Source organism: Sphaeramia orbicularis, chromosome 15 (genome assembly GCF_902148855.1).
Source record: "Sphaeramia orbicularis chromosome 15, fSphaOr1.1, whole genome shotgun sequence".
NCBI lineage: Eukaryota > Metazoa > Chordata > Actinopteri > Kurtiformes > Apogonidae > Sphaeramia > Sphaeramia orbicularis.
This window is the reverse complement of record NC_043971.1, coordinates 53711921-53735992: the sequence shown is the minus strand read 5'-3', so window position 1 is coordinate 53735992 and position 24072 is coordinate 53711921. Positions and strand designations below refer to the sequence as shown.

General features: G+C 41.5%; 1 protein-coding gene across 1 annotated transcript in view; it reads right to left on the bottom strand.

Annotated features, from left to right (window-relative positions):
• The window catches only part of LOC115433967 (echinoderm microtubule-associated protein-like 6), a 160420-nt gene that overhangs the window by 47049 nt on the left and 89299 nt on the right, over positions 1-24072 (bottom strand). The window contains 8 exon segments of the mRNA XM_030155570.1: positions 2663-2790; positions 7601-7712; positions 10365-10567; positions 14753-14853; positions 15612-15705; positions 15914-16019; positions 18311-18497; positions 19878-19996. Coding sequence (XP_030011430.1) covers positions 2663-2790; positions 7601-7712; positions 10365-10567; positions 14753-14853; positions 15612-15705; positions 15914-16019; positions 18311-18497; positions 19878-19996 — 1050 coding nt within the window.

The following is a 24072-nucleotide window of genomic DNA, read 5'->3' as shown; positions in this document are numbered from 1 at the left end:
CAACACCACCTAAGGAAACTCTCCAACAGTGAATTCTTACTCCAAATGATTTTGTCTGTGTATATGTAAGCCTCATCATCTGACATGAGTGTAGGTTTATTTTTTAGGAAAAATAAGGAGACAGTGTCTCTTAACAGGAAACCTTTAATTCTGTGGTTTCTAACCTTTTTTGTCTCCTGACCCCATTTTAACATCATAAATTTCTGGCGATCCCAGACATTCAAAACTGAGACATTTCTTTTTGCTAAAATTAATTTGTTTTTGATCATGTAATAGTTTGCTAGACTATGTTGCAAATAAACATTAATTTTAGAGGACATTTAGTCTATATAATGTCTATTATTGTGGACAGAGGCAGTAAATCCAGGTGTAGATTACTGCACAAAGGGAGAATGTGATTTTCCTTGGTCAGGATCTGTCCAGTCAGTCCAGCTGTGATTTACAAGGAGGACAATTAATACTGAACAAACAAGAACTGAAACTATGAATTATGAAAGAGCTGCAGCATCTGAAACTGACCACAGTGAACATCTGACAGTGCTGCAGTTTCAGACTCACAGTTTGTCATGTCTTTTATGTATTGGGATTGTCTCTCTCAACTCACCATATGTTTTTTATTTGTAAGTTTTTCATTTTATTTTTTTATCAATTACTAGAAATTTCAGGCGACCCCATTTGAATTTCAGGCGACCTAAGGTGGGGTCCCGACCCCAAGGTTGAAAAACACTGCTTTAAGGTCTTCAACACCAGGTAGAAGTTGGAAACACACTGCATTAATGCAAAAAACAACAGCAACTACATAAAATGTAGCGCAGATACTGTACATAAACTGCCCAGCCAAAAAAAAGTCCCACATGCAGTATCTGACTGCACCACCTTTGGTTTGGATTACAGGAGACGTTCACTGTCACATCTTTTTTTTGCCACATAATACTTCTGTAGTGTCATAGTAAGGTTCATAGTATTTTTTTCATCCATAGTTGCATTAATTTTTGATTATTGATAATTGTGAATCAGACCGCTGCATCAAGTCTTCATCCCATCCCAAATTAGAGTCTGGACTTTATGCAGGAGAATCCAGGTGTAAATGATGTCCCATTGTCACTGAACCATTCTGTCATGAGCCTGATAATCCTGATCAATCCTGGCATTGTCCAATATTTTTGATGTTAAAGAAATGAGAGGACACTTCCTGCATCAGTTAGAGTTCAATAACCTGTTCCAGCTGAAACATTATTAACCGCTGCAGTACTGACCCATGGAAGGATCATCTGAACTATTTGCCAAGTTAAAGCCAGTGAATGTCTCCTGTAATCAAAACCAAAAGTGGTGCGGTCAAATATTGCATGTGTGACTTTTTTTGGCTGGGTGACTGTATTTTAGCAGCCTTTCAATTCCCATCTTCCTTAATTTTGCAAAAAGCAACTAGATCCAGAGATTAAACGATTCATTTCATGTGAATATCTTGCTGGTGTATTCAGTATTATAGTGTGAATCAGGTTTAGTTGTGATGCTGAACAGGCTGAAATGTGAGTCCAGCTCCTCATCGATCTGCAGCAGACGACTCCCCTCACCATGGCAACAGGTGCTGTACCAGACTACCCGTCATGTTAGGATCCCTCATGGACTTTTATTCTACAGACTCAAGAAAAACCCATCAGACGTATTTACCTCCAGACGTCAACTTTAGCCTACACAGCCGTTTCTCTGGACGGCCATCCCAGTACGCTTCACTGAAATACATCTTTTAACCCTGTCTGTAATGATGGGGGAGGGGGTTCAATGGGTCATATCTGATGACCATGAAAAGATGAAGAACTACATTTGACACCAATTATTAACATGTATTGGCAGACTTTGTGGATCAACAGTTTATATCAGTAGATGGTTTTGGTTGAGAGTGGATATTTGGGTCTTTATGAGTTCACTTAAAACTCATTCACACCTATGATTTAGATTGATCAATTAATATATTGATGTATACTGTTTAAATGTTCTTAATTAATACCTAAGATTGATTTTTGATGTCATACATTTGTCATTCACAAGTATTTTGCTTGATTTCTGTCTCATATTTGCAAACAAGAACTAAGAATGTTCCTCTTCCTTCATATGTGTAAATCCAATCCAACTTTATTTGTAAAGTACTTTAAAACAACCACAGTGGACCAAAGTGCTGTACAGAAGAATAATTAAAACCAAAATAGAAGAATAAAAGACAGAAGAGATTTAAAGACATAGAAACTGGACAAAAAAGAAAACAGTGCTGTACAGAAGAATAAATAAAACCCAAATAAAAGAATAAAATACAAGAATAGATTAAAAAACATAAAAAGCCATTCAGTTAAAAACAGCAAAATAAATAAATAAATAGATAAATAAGAACCATAAACCACTACCAAATAAAAACAATAGAATAAAGATAGTACCTTCAAACATCTCACATGGTTTCAAAAGCCAAGAAGAAAAGATGTGTTTGAAGAAGGGGTTTAAAAACAGACAGAGGAGGTGTGTCTGATATGGAGAGGCAGACCGTTCCATAGTTTAGAAAATGTGCATAATATGACATGTTATCTGAGTGTGTTTACTCTACAGTGAGGCTGCTGTTGCCTGTTTGATCTGCATGGGTACGGTGTGGTTGTGAGCAGCTGAACGTCTGTACCTGCACCAGCAGAGTCATCGGCCCCGTCTTATCGATCTCCAGAACTTCTCCATTTTTGGTTCCTACCAGGATGTGACCATGACCCAGAGTGATGGCCCTGATGGATGGGTTATCCTCCAGCAGCAGCCCTGCACACACACACACACACACACACACACGTACAAGCACATACACAGTTTTAAGAAGGATCACTTTTACATGCTGACAGTGTCTTCAGACTAAAGCACAGCTAGTTTCCCTGCATTAAGCCCAGTTTAAGACAAGGCTCTAGTCTAGTCTAGTCTAGTCTAGTCTAGTACTGGGTTGGGTCTGTGTCTATGAAGGTATTTGTCCCCATGTGACCACATGGTGGCAGTGTTGCATTGAGGTTCCACTGTTTGTGACTCACTGAACTAATAAAACAAAAACAAATAACATGTCTCACCATGCTTTTTTTGACATGTTTATTTTTATGGATGACTTTTACTAAAATGTACTTTAAACTGCTTTTATGGGGCCAGTGTTACATTAATAACTAAAACTAAAAGCAAAGATTAAGAAGCCCTTGTACCTCTGTGTACGTCAGACAGTCAAAAAGACTTTTACCTCCACCAGGAGGTATTGTGATCACTTTGCTTTGTGTGTTTGTTTGTTTGTTTGTTTGTTTGTTAGCAACTTTACGGGAAAACTCTTCCACCCATCTTTCCCAAATCTTCCCACAGATAGGCCTAGGCCCTGGGACCAACCCAGTACATTTTGGTCCCAGTAGGCCAAAGTTCAAGGTCACAGCAAGGTCACAACATCTACAGTTTTCCTACCTGTCATCATTGAGACATTTTCAAAAATTCATAAAAAAATTCAAAACGACTCTGATTAGCCTCCAATGTGATCCACCCGTAGCTTAGAACAATTTCTTGTATCTGGAACTAAATTGTCCACATCCACCGTGGAATGTGGACTCTGTGGACATTTACATTTAACGTTGAAAATCCCATTTACCACACATTTAAAATTAGAACTCAACTAATATTTATGTGAATTGAATCTAATTGGACAGACACATGACTGGGACCAAGCTCCAACTTTTTCTGCTGTATGGAACAACCTGGAAACTGTTGAATTTAAACAGAAATAGTCCATTCACATATGCACACCGTTCAGGGTGCTTGGCAGAGGGTTGCGTTCTCTGAACACTTGTATTGTATGTGTTCAATATTAAAAAATATTGCTGTCTTTGTATTCAGTGCAAAGGCTGTAAATGGTAACAATGGGGTTAATTCAGCATATTTAGACCAAAACTGGGCACTTACTCTCAGATTTCAAGTGTAGGCTTAAGAATCTTTTTGTGCGTATTAAACAGGCTTCAAAACTGCACTCAACTTTAAAACTGACCCATGTTTTCTACACCACAGTCACCACAGCAACGTCATTCTGATAACTGTCTTCCACAAAGGTCTTCAATATGACACAGAAGATAGAAATCAAGTCAACTGAATAAACTGAGTCGAAATACAACAATAAACCTGATCATGTGATCAATAAACCCTTTTTTGTAGATCTACGTCAGTGACCTTTGAGGTGGTTCCACAAAATCTTCGTCACTAATTGTAGTTTTCTAGCAACTGAGAAAACAGCATGAAGAGTGTATGATGCAACGACAGATGGGATTGAGATATTGAAGTCATGTTTGTTGTTTTTATAGAGCAGATGCCCCGCCCCCTCCACTGTGCCCCATGGGATGGAACTGCCAAAAAAATATCAACAGCCTTCTGACACAAATAATGTTTTAATTCCATTTAACTGGTGCCACTATTTACTCAAAGGATGTTTGTTAATTTAAAAGATAACTTTACCTGCCAATAAAGTTGTGATTTGTGGTAAAGACAGTAAAGAAACATCTCGTTTTGTGATAAACATCTCTGTGGATGATCTCTGGTCTCATGCGATATGTTAGCACCAAAATGAATTTTACCTCAATCTTTCGAGAGTGAGGTGAAAAAGTATTAAAAGTGGTGAAAATCAGTACAGGTCTGGTCATGATGAAGCTGCAGAGACGTCGACAGCAGATCATCATCATCATACTCTGATACTTAAAGAGTTTTACAGCAAACTACAACTTTCTTGACTTGTAAAATGATCTTTCACATACATCATATGTGTAAATAAGTGAATAAGTAGGCGAAGCTTACTAACACCCCTGCATAGTCACACACTACTTCCTGCACTTCACTGATATCCTGCCTCCCTGGGGATACATTTTGAATATTAACTTTCAATCTGTTGAAAATCCTTTCAAAAATGCAAAACTTGAGAGTGTCCAAGGAATCAGTTGGAAATATTTTGGTCGAAAGGATGGATGGAATTCCTGGTAAATCTGGCCCTCTGGGGTGGGCGGGGCTATAATAGAGGGTATGCACATGACGTCACCACTAGCAGAAGTCATGGCGGTTCCGCCCACTGAGTGGCAGAAAGAGGGAGATGAGTGACAGCGTTGGCTTCAATACTGTCTAAACCAGGGGTCACCAATCCTGGTCCTTGAGGGCCGGTATCCTGCTTGTTTTAGATGTATCCCTCTTCCAACACACCTGATTCAAACCATAAGCCTATCATCAAGCTCTGCAGAAGCCTGATAACGACTGTCAGGTGTGCGGGAAGAGGGAAATATCTAAAACATGCAGGATACCGGCCCTCGAGGACCAGGATTGGTGACCCCTGGTCTAAACTGAAGAACAATATTTTACCTCCTAGGGCCCACTGTCCACATTTGTGGACAAGAGTTTCACAACTATATACAAAAAAAAAAAAAAAAAAAGAAAAGAAAACTGTCCACCACAAAGGACATTCCATAAAAATTTTAAAAACTGCATCTGAAAAAACTGTTGGATCATGATGTTTCCAATATAGGCACTTAATCAATAAAAAACAAAAAAGCTTGTACTTTGCTGACATGTCCTGGGTCTGAGGAGGTTAATTTAAAAATGGGGCAGAGCTGTTGTTCGTTGATTGTATTTTCAGGTTCTTGAAGCAGTGGGAGCTATCGTTTTACAGACACCCAAAGACAAAGAAAAGAGAAGGAGATGGATCCACAAATCCAGGAAACCAAACCTAGATCTGTGGGTCCTGTTTGGTGTCAGCTAACATTCACTGATGCTGTATTTTTGGGTCCAATCAGACCTGAAATGACCGACTGTTTTGGCTAACGGTCCTTCTTAGTGCAGCTCTTGGTTTCATGATCAGATCTTTCCTGGTTTTTGTCTCAGTTTGTGATTGTGAACCTTGTGCTCCTACATGATTAGTAAACTAACTGAAACTGAGGCCAACCTAGTTTTACAAATACGGAGGAACTGGAGAATAAAGCTACGACGGAGTATTAGGACCACAGAAGAAAAGAAAAACACTGGGCACTACCAGAAGAAAGTCATAAAATATCGATATAAAACCTGTAATTTTATGAGAATAAAGTCAAAGACAAAAAGAATCACAATGTTATGAGAACAGTCATGGTTATAAAAAATGTCATTTGTTTATGAGATTAAAGTCGTCATATTCTGACAATAAAGCCATAATATTATCAGAATAATGTGTTCATTTAAACCAGGTGGTGTAAATCTGCTAATTTCCCAGAATGCAGTGGTGCCCTGCTGGTCCACAGCAGTAGTATCTGTGTTGGATAAAGGACTGGATCTGAACTAGACTCAGTAAATCTGCTCAGTCCCAGTAGATCATGCATAGATTCACTGGGGTCAGTCCACGGTCTACTGGAAATGACCTTTGGATCAGCTGGTTCTGGTCCTAGTTTTGGAGCCTTTGGATCAGCTGGTTCTGGTCCTAGTTTTAGACCCTTTGGATCAGCTGGTTCTGGGCCCTAGTTTTGGAGCCTTTGGATCAGCTGGTTCTGGTCCTAGTTTTGGAGCCTTTGGATCAGCTGGTTCTGGGCCCTAGTTTTGGAGCCTTTGGATCAGCTGGTTCTGGTCCTAGTTTTGGAGCCTTTGGATCAGCTGGTTCTGGTCCTAGTTTTGGACCCTTTGGTTCAGCTGGTTCTGGGCCCTAGTTTTGGACCCTTTGGATCAGCTGGTTCCGGGCCCTAGTTTTGGAGCCTTTGGATCAGCTGGTTCTGGTCCTAGTTTTGGAGCCTTTGGATCAGCTGGTTCTGGTCCTAGTTTTAGACCCTTTGGATCAGCTGGTTCTGGGCCCTAGTTTTAGACCCTTTGGATCAGCTGGTTCTGGGCCCTAGTTTTGGAGCCTTTGGATCAGCTGGTTCTGGTCCTAGTTTTGGAGCCTTTGGATCAGCTGGTTCTGGTCCTAGTTTTGGAGCCTTTGGATCAGCTGGCTCTGGGCCCTAGTTTTAGACCCTGGTTGTCAGTCCTGATGAAACCATGTATATTAGTTTCAGGTCCAAATAGCGCTGACCCCCTCCCCCCTGGATCAGGTCTGGATCCTCCATGTGTGTCCACATGTCAGTGTTCATGGACCACTTGTTCTTTGGTAGCTGGTACAGATCCATGTCCAGTCCAACTGTCCTTCATTTCATTTCAGATTTCCCATGTTCCTTTGCTCTGGCTGTGTTTACTGCTATACTCCGTCATGTTGAGCAGGTTGGTTTAAGACACTCAGTCTGACTGAGAGGGGCGTGGCCTGGGGGTGGGGGGGCATATGTGAGTACCCTCTATAATAACAAATCACATGGGATCAAAAACTTACTTTTCCCTTTTCATTGACAGTAAGACAAGTTTTTTGTGAAGTAAGGTTTCATGGATCGCAGCTGGAAAGGGCGGGGCTTCTGTTCTTCTGACTTTGGGATCTGTTGAAATAACTTGGAGGCAGATCTGTGATTTCCAGGATCTTTACTCTGTACGTCCTCACCTGCTCCTCACCAGGGCTCTAATTATGCTCTAAATAACACATATATCCTTTTGAACTGAGCTTTGGAGTCTGGTGTGCGGTGCAGATCGGGCTCACCTTTGGAGCCCGGGGACAGCGCCGCCCTCTTGATGGCATAGGTTTTCAGACAGCGGTCGAACATGTCGTCCCACAGCTCCACCACGCCGTCCTTTCCACCCGTCACAAATCCCTGAAAACAAAATGGCTATCAATGTCACCATGTACTAATTATGGACAAATGAGAATCAGTGTGTTTTGATCAGGTCAACTGATCCTAACACGTCAAGGTTTCAGACTCAGATTCATGTCTTTACTCAGATCTGCCTCCTCCTCTTCCTCATCTTCATCTCAGAGCTGAGTGCTGTCAACTCTTCAGCCTCGTCATCCTCTCCTGACAGGTTTTTCTTCCTCTTTCATCCTCCCACTCAGATCTGTTTCCTCTGCACATTCTCACACAGCCAACATGTTGCAAAGAGTCTATTTTTATTTTTGTTTTCACTCAGACCCAGAATTGAAACTACTCTGAGTTAAGACTTCACAAAAAAACGATGTTTACTGCCAGGCTATTTCACCCTATTGTTGACCCCAGGAAATCTTATTAAATTTAGTAAGACGGCTAAAATGTGCTTAGAGGTCTTATTTCTGTCTTTGTGCATAGTAAATCAATCTCAGTGAATCCAAAGGAACTTTGTGTTGGTAAATGACAGTTGTTCAAATGGACAGGATTTCAGTTCTGTTCAACATGTTGATGCTCATATGAACTATGTTTTCAGCTCAAAAATGTCCAATTTCAGCACAATTAATGCTATATTTTCATGTCACAAATGGCCAAGTTCTATTTGAACTGAACTGACCTGAAAAACAAATCTTCTATTCTTTTGGATTCCCCAGTTTTTCTTCCCAGATTCTCTCCTCCATATCACATGTTTTATTTGTACAGGTTCAATCTGGAGTATGGTGCTGATCCATCCTGCTTCTGTTCCACCAATACATACATGAAGAATGGCACACAGCACTGTTTACATCAACACTTTTACAATAAGAAGCATTTTTAGACACAAAGAACAATTCTAGATTGTTCTTTCCTCTTTAGTCTGATGCTAAACTATCCAATAAATAATAGTGCTCCTAGTTTTTGCACAGGGATCATTAGTGTAAACGCTGACATGGCTGCAGAGCATCAGTATGATGGGATCCACAACAACCATGTCACATCCGTCCACTGACACATTTAGTGTTTTTGTGTCAGCTGGGATTGTTTTAGATCCACAATAGCAACATTTATGAAGAAGAGCACAATTAGCAATAGGAAGTCTATAAGTTTATTCCTAATAAAGTACTGGTACTGACCAGAGCATCATGGGTAATGTCACGTCCGTCCACCAGCAAAAGTTTTCACATCCACGTGCTATTCCAAATCCAATATTTATGAAAATAGAGCTTCCACTGTCAGAGAATATCAGTAGTCTGTGCACAAATGGATTAGCATTAGTTACACACACTTCTATGACTTTAGGACAACTGTTTTTTTTTTTTTACAAAAACAGCCACTCATTTGACCCCTTAAGGAAATTTTTTGCCGAAGAACATAAGTCTGTGGATGCATCTGACACAGTCGGCGTCTGTGTAACATGATTTATCTTATTGGTCTGTGCTGAGTTTCATCCTTCCCTGGATGATGTTTCTTCTTTACATGACTGAGGGGAGCTGAATTTTATTTAACAAACTGCTCAAAATTCTGATAACAATCTCTAATTTTTTACAGTGGTGAGGAGTTTTGCTGTCAGTCTGCTTCCAGCTTTGCAGCCTCCAAAAAAACCCCAAACAAACAAAAAACCCCTGATCATTATTATTAGATTTCAGAGCTTCAGAGAAACTAGCGTGTCCTTCTGTGATGATGCTAGTGTTATCCTGCCTTCTCATGCTATGGGAATTATGTTAAATATTAGTTACAAACTCGAAAATTGCACATGAACGCCCCCTCATGTCGTATTTTCCACTGGAGAACTGGGAAAAAAAATTTCATACACGAGCTACTGAGATGAAAATAACCTTTGAATTTTTCAACATGGCAGAGAGCAATGAGGGATTCATCCTGAACGACTGAAAAAAAAGCTCCTATTAACGTTCTGTTGCTGTTCGCTGATGATTTTGCACATTTAAAGCATAGAAAATTTACATAAAAAAACAAAACAAAAAAGTGCTGTAGCAGATGAATTTACACATCCAAAACGATTTTACCTAAGTAGCAGGTCACCATAAACTGTGTCAGCCATTTTTCACTTCAACAGAATCACTTGAACACAACGCACATGTAATTTCAAATTCACTGCTGGAAAGGATCATCTTCCCAATAGCACATGAAGGCAGCATTAGTCTGTGCAAAAGATGATGGTTGAGAAAAACAAATATACAGATCACACACACAAACAAGAAACATGAACATAATTTTGTGTTTAAAATTTGTGTTCCAATCAAAAATGAACTGGAACACAGTGGGAGGAAAAGGAAAGGAGGAATCCTTATTGAAAAGCCACATGAATGTGCAAAAACATATGTGATCACATGTAGTGCACATGACAACGTGGTTTTAGAACAAATTCCAACACGAATGACGTGGGATTTTATAAAACCATGTAACAACATGGTTCTCATCTAACGTGAACGTCACACATTGACAGTGTTCCAAATCCATATGACTTTAAAGTGTAGTTAGGTTTATTTACTTTGGGTTAAATTTATATATTTAGCATTTTGAGACTCATTTTCAGAACCACACATGAAAAGCATAAATCAGAAGATGGTGATGTTTGCATTTTGAGGCTGTGCCTGTCCTCCTGACCTTGTCCAGGGAGAACATGGCGAACACCGGGCCATCATGGGCCTTGATGGTCTTCAGCAGCAGCGGTTCTTTCCAGATGTAAACATCTCCGGTGGCAGCGCCGGAGAACACCAACGCCTCGCTGCGGCCGTAACACACTGACATCATTGTCTCTGGCCGACCTGCGCTTCTGAACACGCCACACCTGAAGGTCAGACCACCCCCTGGAGGACGGAGAGAGAAGCACAGTCAGGCTGAAGCGCCTTCACAGTGGCTGGTTTAAAACCACAGGACAACAGCTCTGGGCTGAACTGGAAGTCAGTGTCTTAAAGTGTAAAATATTAATATGACTAAAATACTTCTGAAAGTCACTAAATGGTGAAAAAAGCTGTCACTGAAAAAAATAATTAATAATTTCTTTGTCGAAATACAACTTTACCAGTCATTCTGATATAGTTATTGTATTTGGATCTTCTAAAAACTGAAGTGTAAAATGTTGATAAGATTTTAGTGCCGAGGTACGAGCCCAAATAAGAGGAAATTTGGACAGTTTGAAAATACACACGCCCTCCTGGGTGGAGGTGTGCCTCCTTCTACCAGAGGTCTGTGAGTCTGAGGGTTCTGTTCAGGGTCTTAGCTGTTCCATGGACTGTGCTCGTTTGGACTCAGATCTCTGATGCTGTTCCTGGTATCTGCTGGTTCCATCAGCTTGGGGGTCACTGCCCCTGGTGCCCCCATCACTACTGGGACCACTGTTGCCTTCACACCCACATTTTCTCTATCTCCTCTTTCAGTCCTTGGTATTTCTCGATCTTCTTGTGCTCTTTCTTTCTGATGTTGCTATCACTTGTGTTTGCTCCATCTATCTCTACCACTGTCTTCTGATGTTTCTCCACCTCCACTATGTCAGGCTGGTTGACCATCACCAACTTGTCGGTCTTGATCTGGAAGTCCCACAGGATCTGGGCCTGTTTGTTCTCTGTCACCTTCAGGGGTGTCTCCCATCTGGACCCTGGGACCTCCAGTCCAGACTCGGTGCAGATGTTCCTGTCCACTGTGTCCTCTACCTGGTTCTGCTGTTCCATGTATGCCTTACCTGCCAGCATCTGACACCTGCTGTGATGGACTGGACTGTCCTGGGGGCTTCTCTGCACAGCCTACACCTGGGGTCTGGTCTGGTGTGGTAGACCTACACCTGGGGTCTGGTCTGGTGTGGTAGACCTACACCTGGGGTCTGGTCTGGTGTGGTAGACCTACACCTGGGGTCTGGTCTGGTGTGGTAGACCTACACCTGGGGTCTGGTCTGGTGTGGTAGACCTACACCAGGGGTCTGGTCTGGTGTGGTAGACCAGACAAGCCATCAGTAGTGCCTCTGTGCTGTCTTTCAGTCCAGTCTTTTCCATCCACTGGTTTGTTTTCTCCATATCAGCCACTTCCTCAGTTTGTCGGTGGTCCATGCCATGCAGGGGCGTGTCCTTCCATGATAGCCCCTCAGGCTCCTCGTCCTTACTGGGCTTTTGTTGTCTGAGGCGTTCACTTATCAGTTGGTCATTGGGTCCATTTTCTGGACATATTCCTGGAGGCTTGTTGTTTCCTCCTGGACAGTAGTTCTGACTCTTACTAGTCCTCGACCTCCCTCCTTTAACTTCATGTAGAGCCTCAGGATGCTAGACCATGCAAGGTAAGGAGCTTTCTTGTCTCAATATCAGTGGCTTGTATCTCTTCCAGTGGCCAGGATGTTATGCCAGCGGGGTATCTGATTACTGGCAGGTCATAGGTGTTAATGGCTCAGATCTTATTCTTGCCGTTCAGTGGACTTTTCAGGACCTGCTTTACCTTCTGTAGGTATTTGGCTGTCTGACCTCCGAGCTGCCTCCTCATGTGCCTGTGGGATCCCCAGGTATTTGTAACTGCATGTCTGCAATGTTCCCATCAGGTAGTTCAACGCTTTCCGATGCAATCACCTTCCCTCTTCTAGATACCATCTGCCCACATTTATCTCGTCCGAATGACGTGGTGAATCAGGGAGTCCATGTCATGCTCATTCTTGGCATATAGCTTGATGTCATCCATGTAGCGGAGGTGGCCAATGGTTGCTGTACCCAAAGCCACTCTTTGTGATGATGACTGAAGGGGTTTAGGCCTACGCAGAACAGCAGGGGGGATAGAGCATCTTCTTGGTATGTGCCACATCTGATGCTCACCTGTGCATTTGGCTTTGAGTTGGCCTCCAGAGTCATCTTCCACAGCCTCATGGAGTTCTGGATGAACTCTCTTAGTGTCCTGTTGATGTTATACAGCTCTAGGCGCTCCAGTATCCATATCCAGTGCACAGGTTGGTGTTCCTCGTCTTACAGTCTCAGACGATTGCCCTGTCAACCAGTAGTTGGTGTTTGGCTCCTCTGGTGTTGCTGCCAATTCCTTTCTGTGCTCTGCTCATGTATTGATCCATGTGCCTACTTATCTTAGATGCTATGATGCCTGATTGGTACGGATGGGAATCGATAAGAATGTAACGATTCCGATTCCATTATCGATTTTGCTTATCGATCCAATTCCTTATCAATTCTCTTATCAATTCTCATTGGGTGAGAAAATAAAAGAGTACAAACAGGTGTGTTTGCATTAACTGTTTTTTTATATTTCCATCTGCACAGAAAATAGAACATATACAATATGTACAAATAATAAGAACAGATGACACTGGGCCTGGTTTTGGGGTGTGGGGGTGTGGGGGTGTACAGTGAAAGTGAAACTAAAGACGCTTTCCTAATTAACTAATAAATAATAACTCTATTGCTGCATTTCCACTACATAGAACTGCTTTGACTCTGCTCATCTCCCATTGTTGTGCACCTCATTTCCTTTTCCCTACCTTCAGAAACTTGTGTTTGAGGGGGTACGACATTTGCTGCCCACACCGGAACCAGAACTGGGCCTGGATGACGGCCTGGTGTTCACTCTGCCGCTAGATTCACAAGCGCCGCTGAGTAGAGAATCAAACACGTGACATCCCTGTAAATGAATCACAAGCTGTGGACGAATGTTTGAACAGATTGGAGGGATTCCACCCTTTAGAAGAAATGGAAGCTTTGACAGTGTTCAACTGGACCTGGAGTCGTCTTTTTAGACCGTTTCTGTCTGAACGCCGTGTTGGCTACGTTCTGACCAAAACAATGCAGCGTACGCGTGACGTCATCGCACATGCACAACAAAGGCGGAATCAATAAGCAGAATCGTTAAGCAGGCAGACAAACGATTCCAAGGAATCAAGCTACTGGGATCCGGTTCTCAAGAACCAGTTCTCGATTCCCATCCCTACTGATAGGAACTTCCTTGTGGTGCTGAGGCAGGTTATAGGCCGGTAGTTGGATGGTATTGTTCCCTTCTAGAGATCTTTTATTATGAGGACTGTCTGGCCTTGGGTTAGCCACTCTGGGTGGTTTCCTGACATCAGCAGCTGGTTCATCTGTGCTGCTAGGCGTTCATGGAGTGCAGTCAGCTTCTTAAGCCAGTAGGTATGAGTCATGTTAGGCCCTGGTACTGTCCAGCTCTTCATTTTGGACACTCTTGTTTGGGTGTCTGATAGGGTGATGACTACTGGGTCTTTGGAAGGTGGCTGTGCTCTGCTTGTAAGTCTATCAGCCACTGGGCATAGGTGTTATGTGCTGCCTCTTTCTCCTAGACTCCCTTCCAGTATTGCTCTGTCTCAGGGGTCTGGGTGGGTCTGTTGTCACATTGTTACCCTGCTATCGAGAGTAGACCTCAACACGTTCAAGAGAAAAAAATGACAGTAGAGCATTAAGGAATTTGTAGTGTTTCTTTTGAAAGACATTCAGGGACAGAAGACACAAAGTGATGCAATGAATCAAGTGTCATTTTATCCCATTCTTCCTGTGCATGTGTACAGGGTCTGCACTGTCACACTTTGTCTTTGAAAATGCTCCACACATTCTGAAGCGTGGACCGCATCAGTCCAGGAACCACACCCTCCTCTTCCTCAGCCAGGTCTGGAATATGTTCACATTCTGCATTGTCATGAAATACGGAAATATGCCCCTTGAAAAGTTGTCAGCTTCAAGGTAGCATGTGACAATGACCTTCAGCCTTGACAGACCCTGGCTTCTGGACAGGATGGTCCTTCTGTTTTTGCTCCAGAACACATGGTGATGATACTGATTGACATAAGTACATTTGTTTTGTCCCAGCAGACCAGCATCAGCTTCCAAGCCCAGGGGTGCTCATGACACCATGGAACACAGGTGACAGAAGGCGTCCTTTTAGACTGGTAAAGTCTGAAGTGGCATTTGTGGAACTGCAGACTGAAGAGCTCAGCAAACTAATGATGAGGCCGTGTGGTTCTATCAGCTCTACATGAATGAAACAAATAGTGACAGTAACAGTTTTACCTGTGTGCTGCCAGAACTTGATGTGTTTCATTCCCACAGTGACCAGTTTGTCCATCAACATGGGATTACACTTGACCACAAATATCTTCTCCTTATGACCCCTGAAAAGAAAACACAGAGCAAGTGAAGGATAGACCATTTGACTTTTTGTTTCATTAATTTTTGGGCAAAAGCAATCACAGTCAATCAATGTCAACAGTAGCTGACTGTTTTTAATGAACTTGCATTCACTGTATACTGTATATTACTGCCACTTAAAGCTGCAATGTTTGATACATGGCATCAGTGGGGAAAAAACCCAGAATTCCCTTTCATGAGATTTTAATTCATGTGGTCTGAGAGGACATGAGACTTCTACATCAACTCCTTGCCTGTGTTTTCAGGCTTCATAAAATGTGATGGAGGTTTTATCTGATCATAAACAGACAGGTAGAAACAGTTAAATATATAATTAGCAATTAATATTAACATGTAATTTGTTGCTTCACTTTTACAAAACACTATGAAATGATGTCAGATCATCTACACTATATATGCTCCTAAATCTGGGCTCCTGACATTGTAAAACTGCTTTGTTTTTTATTGTTTTCTGGTCTTCCTGGCTCTCTACAAACAACTGAATGCTTACATTTTCCTCTGGATTAAAACGGTATCTAATCTAATTGAGTATAATTCTTCATGTTTCATATTTATAAATCATTTTTGCATTCAGCAGATTTCTAAACTTCAACACTCGCCTCACATTTGAGGTGACCGTACGTGGTGTTTTTAACTTGACTCCTTACAATTTATTTATACATATTACTGTTGGCGTGTTAAGCGTGTTTGGATATACTTCATGTATATTTTTGTGCTGTACCTTGCAGTTGCGAGTTTTTCTCCTCTCTTCCAGTCCCAAACTACAACTGTATGTCCGTCATCGACTCCAACTGAGACCAAAGTCTTTCCTTCGGCTGAGGGTGAAACAACACATGTAAAATAATGACATATCCAGAGAATCCAAGACGATTTCATTTTAAAGACACTGAGGCCTTCATCAAAGTCTGATGATAACCTCAACTCTGACTGTGAAGATGTGAGAGCAGTAAAATCTTCTTGAAATACTTTCACAAATTAAAGGCTGTTAAATCTACCCCCTCATGAAAATGGACTTCCTCATACCTGAGAAGTCCAGAGCACACACTCCTCTCTGATGAAATCCTTTGAGCAGAGACAGACACTTCAACGTCTGGACGTCCCACACATGGATAGCCGGGTCCCTCCCCACCTGAAAAACACCCAGGAGATAATACAGGAGATGAGCTCTGAGAACAGCCCACACAATACGCCATGTGATGCATGTGTCTTCCCTGGACAAATCTTTTTAATCTTTTCTAATTTTCACAGAATATAATAAAACACTTTGTCTTATTTCCTCAAACTTTTCCTTAAAAATGTTGTTGTAACTTACAGGTAGATTAGCTGACATTTACCTGTTCCTCCTTTCCACAGTTGCTGCAGGTCGGTGTAGTTTCAGCCATGATTTACAGCATGAGCCATCAATAAATGTATATTAATAAGCATGTATCACAGGGTCTGTTGTTCATCTGCCTGGGAGACCTTTATAATTTTTGAGAAAAGCTGATGTGTTGTATTGCTTTGGTTATGCTGATACATAAATGAGTTGTGATGACGACATTTTTGAAATTGCATATAAGTTAAAAAAAACAAAACAAAACAAAAAAAAACAGTTTTATTAACACTTAAAGAATGTCTCTAAGAAATAACATAATCCAGGTTTGGAAGGAGAATGATGATGATTTAAAGTGTGTGAAATAATCATTGCATGAAATGTATATCATATGTGAAATTGTATTTGTGTGAGAAACATACATTTTAAAAAAATAAAATATGAAAGAACTCGTACTAGATTGATGTATTCCCAGTTCTGTGCTCTGACGTCACATAGTTCGTGAAACAACAATGGCGGCCCCTGTGGATACGGTGTTTATGCACATTGTTTATTAAAACAAAGTATTGCTCGAATATTATTTAACTGCAAATGTTCTGCATAATCAGCAACTACTCTAGCGTTAGCTAGTTTTCAGTCCATTGAGTCCAAGAATAAATTATGTATCCAAATATCCAAATAACGTAACATAAAAGATATAACAGCTTCTCTTGCTTTATATGCCTTTTTCCTCCTGTTTCCCTCAAGTAAGCAAGGAGTAAGCACCTCTGGTGATAGAAATGATTGTAAATGAGCATAAGCCCTGTATGGTCCACCACGCTGGGCCAGGGAGGGGTTATCATGAGCGCAAGATCCGTGACCGTCAAAACAGACCAGTTCACTGGCAGTTGTACAGCCTGAGCCGGGAAGATCCTTATCAACTGATAGTTTTAGCTGTTTTAGTTTCTTTTTCTGAGGCATCTTTTGACTGCTGTTCACTCCACAGATCGACAAATGCACAACACAGTATTAGGGCTACTTAATGGCAATGGTCTGGTGCATTTTCAGAACATTTTAAAAAGCAGAACAAAGCAGATGTCTCTGTATGCAGATGACAGTTATTTATACCCATACAAAAAACAAGGGAAGAAACAGATCACAAATTGTCATTAGCTCTGAAAAATGTAACTGAATCATTGCTTTTTTATGTCAAACCTAAATAAAACTGTTTGCATGTACATCTCCACTAGGAATGCAAAATATGTGCAACCACACATACGAATTAAAGGGGAATAAATACAAACTGTTGATCATTTTAAGCACCTTAGTCTGTTTGCTTGTACCCCGTGTGGCTAACATTAGCGGTGCTGTGTTTGAGATTTGATTAGATTAGATAGAACTTTATTGATCCCTTGGGCAGAGCCCTCAGGAAATGAGCAGCTGCAGATGGAGTTTCCATCTATTATTCAGCACAGTGGTACCTAATGTCACTGTATGTTGATGACATATGGTTTTAACTTCCAAAATAAAATAAAATAAATACAGTAAATCCACTAATGTTGTTATACCACCTCCATGTCCCAGGATGGACTCACAGGTGGGTTACAGGTGGGATGTTTCATTTGGGTCATTTGGGTTTTTGATCATCTTGATGTAAATATTTTCATTGTTCTGATATTTGTACTTATAATTATGACTCTAATATGAAAGGGTGTGGTATATTTTTGTACTGATGAGACGAAAAAATAGGTTTTTTTACTCTTTTTACTCCGACTACTGTAAATTAAATTATTTGATATCTTTTATAAAGTATTTCACATGCATTTACTAATACAATTGAAATTAAGTCTTTGAAACGGCTGATTTACCAATTCAACAAATTATGAGACAATGTCAGAAATGTTCATCTATGCAGTCTGTTCTCGTAACTTATTAATGAGGCTGATTGTGAGTTGAATCACAATAGTTTGTGAGTTTTGGGTCCCAACATTATTACATTACATTTAGTATTTTTCTTAAATGTTTAGCAGTAACTGGAATAAGAAAAATGACAAAAACCCTTCTTGTTTTATTAATTACTAATCTACAGACCTTTTTATAGTTGACAGATGAAGTGTTTGTAGGTTAACCTGTCCTGTAGCGGCGTAGTCCTTCAGAGGGTGGATGCTGAGGCTCAGGATGTCGTCATCGTGGCCGAGGTAGAAGCGCTGGCTGTGGAGCTGACGGTTGTAGACCACACCCACCGCCGCCACATGGTACAACACCTCTCCACCCTGAGTGTAGAAGAGGTTGTTCCTGCAGTCGTATCCACGGTACCTGGAAAAACATGCAAAATTACTATACGATGATCAGCCAGTCATCATTAACGAAAGACAAAAGAATGGGAGGAATGATGTGGATGGTGAACAGGGGTGGACATCTAAGAAAGTCAGCAAAGTCAGGTGGATCCTGTTCAAATGTGGTCACTAGTGGTTCCAAAAAACTAAAATCCCCATCTTGGTTTTTTAACAGCCACATTTTACAATAAGCACTTCAAAATGGTCATCCACAAACCAGTAGGTGATGTCATGGTGACCGCGTCTATTTCTTTTATTCAGTATGTTGATGGAAAAGAAGGAAACGATATAAAGTACATCCAAACAGAAAACCAGACAGAAAAAACAGTCTCAGTCTAATTGTGAATTCTTCTTAGAAATAACATAAAAGATGTAACAAGTCAAAACATGACAAAAACGATATTCCAACATGTAAAAACAGATAAAAACAGCTGTAATTTCCTGACTATCATTTTTTAATGATTTGTCAAGAAAGAAGAAACAATGATGTAAAAGATTCAACAAATATAATGTAAAAGACATGTTTCAAGATGTAACCAGATCCAAACACATCTGTGATTTCATAACTTGTGTTACTTGTTAAAGATGTCAAATATGCAGCCAGACAACAGCAACACAAAAACAGAAATAAGAATATAATAAAAGACGTTACAGGACACGAGACAAAAGCACCACTGTAGTTTATAGATTTATGATTTAACTGTAAAAGTAGCAACACATGAGATAACGCAACACAAGACGCACAGTAAAAGCAACAAAACAGAAATTACAACATGTCACCAGTGAAAACACACCTTTAAGAAGAATTAAAGTAAAGACCATGAGCTGATCTGAGTTCTTACTCATTAAACAGCCACAGAAGAGCGTGTTTTCTGTTATTTTAACCCTTCTCTCTGGTCAGAACATGACAACAGCCATCCTCAAACGTAAATTATCGCAGCTAAGTGTTTTTGTGATATGTCTGCCTTTTTTGTGTTTTTGTTTCTATAAATATGTACGTTTGAGACATGTGACCACAGTGTGACTTCCTGATTAAATAAAGGTAAAAGACATATGTCACTTAATAGGAAGAAAAGAATGAAAATGACAAGGAAAAGGAGAGCTGAGATTTGTAATTACACCAGTGGGAAAACTGGGAAAAGAAAATCAAAATGGGGAAGAAGACAAATTAATATAGAAGAAAATAGGCTAAATAAAAAATCCAGTAACAGACACAGACAGTACTATTTGCAGAATGAAACCCCTGCTACAGTATATTTTAGTTTATGCTTTAACTGACTGGCTGTTTTCATGACATGCAGTTTTGACCTGAACATACAGTGACAGAAACACAGCCCACCCACACACTGTGATGTGTTACCCATGAACAAACTGCAGCCGGAGGCCTTGGTCTGGTCCTCGCTGTCTCTTCAGAGATCCCACCTGCTGCTTCTTCTCTCGGCTCTGCTGTCTGAGCTGAGGCAGGTCCTCTTTATACACCTGGACACAAAGCTCAAACTGTCAATGTCAGTCTGACAAGTAGGTATATTACAACATCTGCACGTTGGCTGGTGTCTACATTTCAACATTTACACTATTTGCCAATAGGACACAACCATATGTACACATGGGAAGGGTTTGTCCCTGGTTTCCACTCATTCACCTGTAAGAGCTGGGCTGGAAGTTGTTATAAGTTCATATATGATTAAGTGAGATATCTGTGAGTCATAGCTCAAATGTGACGCTAACATAAACAAAATTGAACACATAACCCATGGAATTAAGTGTTTGCTTTAGGTTAGTATTACATGTGTTTAGATACTTTTGTGGTTTCAGTAGAACAGGCCTATTTGCAATCTAGAGTTGTTTCCCTACACAGTCATGTCATCATGTTGAATGCAAATGACAAAGTGTAGTTTCATGAAAAATAAAACAGAAAATGTATTTAACTTGTTAAATAACATGCGGCTGTGTGGAGTTGTGGCTGCAAGGTCGTTGGTGCCTGTCATGGCAGCAATCCCTGAACCTGTCGGCGGACACCGACGGTAAGGGGTGCCGTCAAGTAGAAGAAGGAGTCCTATAGGGCAGGGGTCCCCAACCCCCGGTCCCCAGACCGGTACAGGTCCGTGGATCATTTGGTACCAGGCCGCAAAGAAAAAAAAATTGTGGTTAATATTGAAGCAATTTTTCCATCAGTCTTGCGGAGATTTTATCTTGAAAAGTGACCGTTTCCACCCTCGCATCACAACTGCTCATGACTCTGGTGCCATTTCATGAATCAGTATTAACTCAAGCTAAAGAAATGAGCCAAAAACAAAATTCACTGGAAAACTTTTTCGGGAAGAAACAAGGAAATGATGAAGCTGCAGAAGGGTCACAGACTGAAGGGTCACAGACTGAAGGGTCACAGACTGCAGAAGGGTCACAGACTGAAGGGTCACAGACTGAAGGGTCACAGACTGCAGAAGGGTCACAGACTGAAGGGTCACAGACTGCAGAAGGGTCACAGACTGAAGGGTCACAGCCTGAAGGGTCACAGACTGCAGAAGGGTCACAGACTGAAGGGTCACAGACTGCAGAAGGGTCACAGACTGAAGGGTCACAGACTGAAGGGTCACAGACTGCAGAAGGGTCACAGACTGAAGGGTCACAGACTGCAGAAGGGTCACAGACTGAAGGGTCACAGCCTGAAGGGTCACAGACTGCAGAAGGGTCACAGACTGAAGGGTCACAGACTGCAGAAGGGTCACAGACTGAAGGGTCACAGCCTGAAGGGTCACAGACTACAGAAGGGTCACAGACTGAAGGGTCACAGACTGCAGAAGGGTCACAGACTGAAGGGTCACAGACTGCAGAAGGGTCACAGACTGAAGGGTCACAGACTGCAGAAGGGTCACAGACTGAAGGGTCACAGCCTGAAGGGTCACAGACTGCAGAAGGGTCACAGACTGCAGAAGGGTCACAGACTGAAGGGTCACAGACTGCAGAAGGGTCACAGACTGCAGAAGGGTCACAGACTGCAGAAGGGTCACAGACTGCCTGCAAACAGAAAGCTGCATTTCTAAAGACATATCAGGTTTCCTGCCTCAGTTCCAGGTTCCTCAGGTCCAACAGGTGACACACCATCTCCTCCAAACTGCTGCGACACATCCATCCATGTTTGAGACCACTTCAAACCTCTGTGCATTCTGGATTCCAGTCACAGCAGAATATGCGGATATCGCCACAAAAGCCCTGAAAGTCCTTCCTCCGTTTCCAACCTCATATCTTTGTGTCTGGGTTTTCTGCGACAACAGTTCCAGTAGTAGACTGGATCTACAGAACACACCTGGACTGTGTGTGTCCCATCAGCCCCAGATGGGACCATCTAGTTTCAGGGAAACAAGTCCAAGGTTCCAACTCATTCTGCATTAGGGTGAGTTGATCTGCTACTGTAGAATCATTATAATTACCTGATCTACAGTGGAAGTGTTTCAGACCACATGCTCTGAACTGACAAAGGTTTATGTTATTGGAACCCCCGCACCTCTACCCGATCTGCGGAAAATTTTTACGTATGAAACCGGTCCGTAGTATGAAAACGGTTGGGGACCACTGCTATAGGGTCTGGCTGGCACTTGGGACTCCTGAGGTAGACGGTGGAAGGACTACTTTGAGGATCTCCTAAACCCTAGTTGGACGACTCCTGGTGGCAGAGCTTCAGAGGTGGATGAAGTCCATCCCAAGTTCCTTAAATCTCTGGATGCTGTGGGGCTGTTTTGGTTGACACGCCTCTTCAACATTACATGGAGGAAAGGGACGTACCTGGGACGTGGATTGGCAGATGGGGGTGGTGGTTTCCTTTTTCAAGAAGGGGGACTGGAGGGTGTGTTCAGCTACAGGAGGATCACATTCCTCTGCCTCTCTGGGAAGGCCTATGCCAGAGTACTGGAGAGGAGAGTTCAACCAATAGTCAAACCCCAGATTCAGGAGGAACAATGTGGTTTTCGACCAAGTGTCATGGGACATGGGACCCACTGTTTACCCTCTACAGCAGGGCTGTCAAACTCATTTCATTCTGTGGGCCACATTCAGCCCAATTTAATCTGAAGTGGGCCGGACCAGTACAATAATAGCATGATAGCCAGTAAATAATGACAACTCCAAATTGTTTTCGTGTGAAAAAATAACATTCAGTTATGCCAATATTTACATGTACAAACTATCCATACAAAAAGGATGTGAATAACCTGGAAAAAATTAAATTTGTTAAGAAATATAAGTACAATTTTATCAATATTATGCCTCGACTTATAATTTATACATGTGCATTGCAGATCAGATCTACAAAGGCACAAAACATTTAATAACAGGCAGAAAATTGTTAAAATTGCACTGAATTTTCTTTAGACATTTCAGGTTGTTCATATTTGTTCAGGTTATTCACATCTTATTGTTACAAGATAGTTTGTTCATGTAAATATTTTCATAATTTAATGTTTTTTGCACTAAATCAAAGAGAAAAAAAATGGTGTTTTCATTATTTATAGGTTATTATATTATTTTTGAGTTTGATGCCCTAACTTGCATTTTGAAAATTCATCCCGTGGGCTGGATTGGAACCTTTGGCGGACCGGTTTTGGCCCCCAGGCCGCATGTTTGACACATTTGCTCTTCAGGCTCCTAGAGGATTCATGGGAGTTTGCCCATCCAATCCACATGTGTTTCGTGGGTCTGGAGAAGGCATTAGACCGTGTCCCTCAGGATATCCTGTGGGGGGTGTTATGAGAGTATTAAGTCCTTGTACAACTGGAGCCAGAGCTTGGTCCACATTTCCGGTAGTAAGTCGGATTTATTCCCAATGTGTGTCGGGCTCTGCCAGGGCTGCCCTTTGTCACTGATTCTGTTCATAGCCTCAATGGACAGAATATCTAGGTGCAGCCAGGGGGAGGAGGGGGCAGAGTCCTGCACCGGGTCAGGTACCCGCAGGTACAGGACAGGTAAAAAAAAAAAGAAGAAGAAGAATTTTTGTGGGTACAGGCACAGGTAAAATTAAATGAAATGCAGGCGGGTAGTGGGCAAGGAAGTGAAAAAATAAAAGATTTGTGGATGAAAATAATTTGCAGGACACTTAATGATGATGATCATGTCATTTCACTGTGGCTGATCCACAGCCGGTTTGTCTGATTGTGAACTGAGCTTCACATCTGTTTACATCCGGAAACAGATGTCACTGAGCAGCATATATTGGTCTTTGACACTGACGTCACTGACACCAGTGCCACCTTAGTGGGTAAGCAAACAACAACAAATACTGTTTATCAACAGAGAGGAGAGGTAAGGAAATATAATAATGGAGAGAAAAAAGAAGAACAAACGGATGCCATATCAAGAGAAACTTAGCAAAGATACCAGGGATCGGTACCTTACTAAGTTTGCCTCATAAACAAAAAACAGCTGGAAAGCCAACACAGCACTGCTGCCTCCGACGTCTTTCATGGACATTACTAACTGTCTGGTTTACAGCAGAGGTGCTTACACTTTTCAAGAGTTTAAAAATTACAAATCTCTTGAGGCTCATGGACACTTCTCCAATG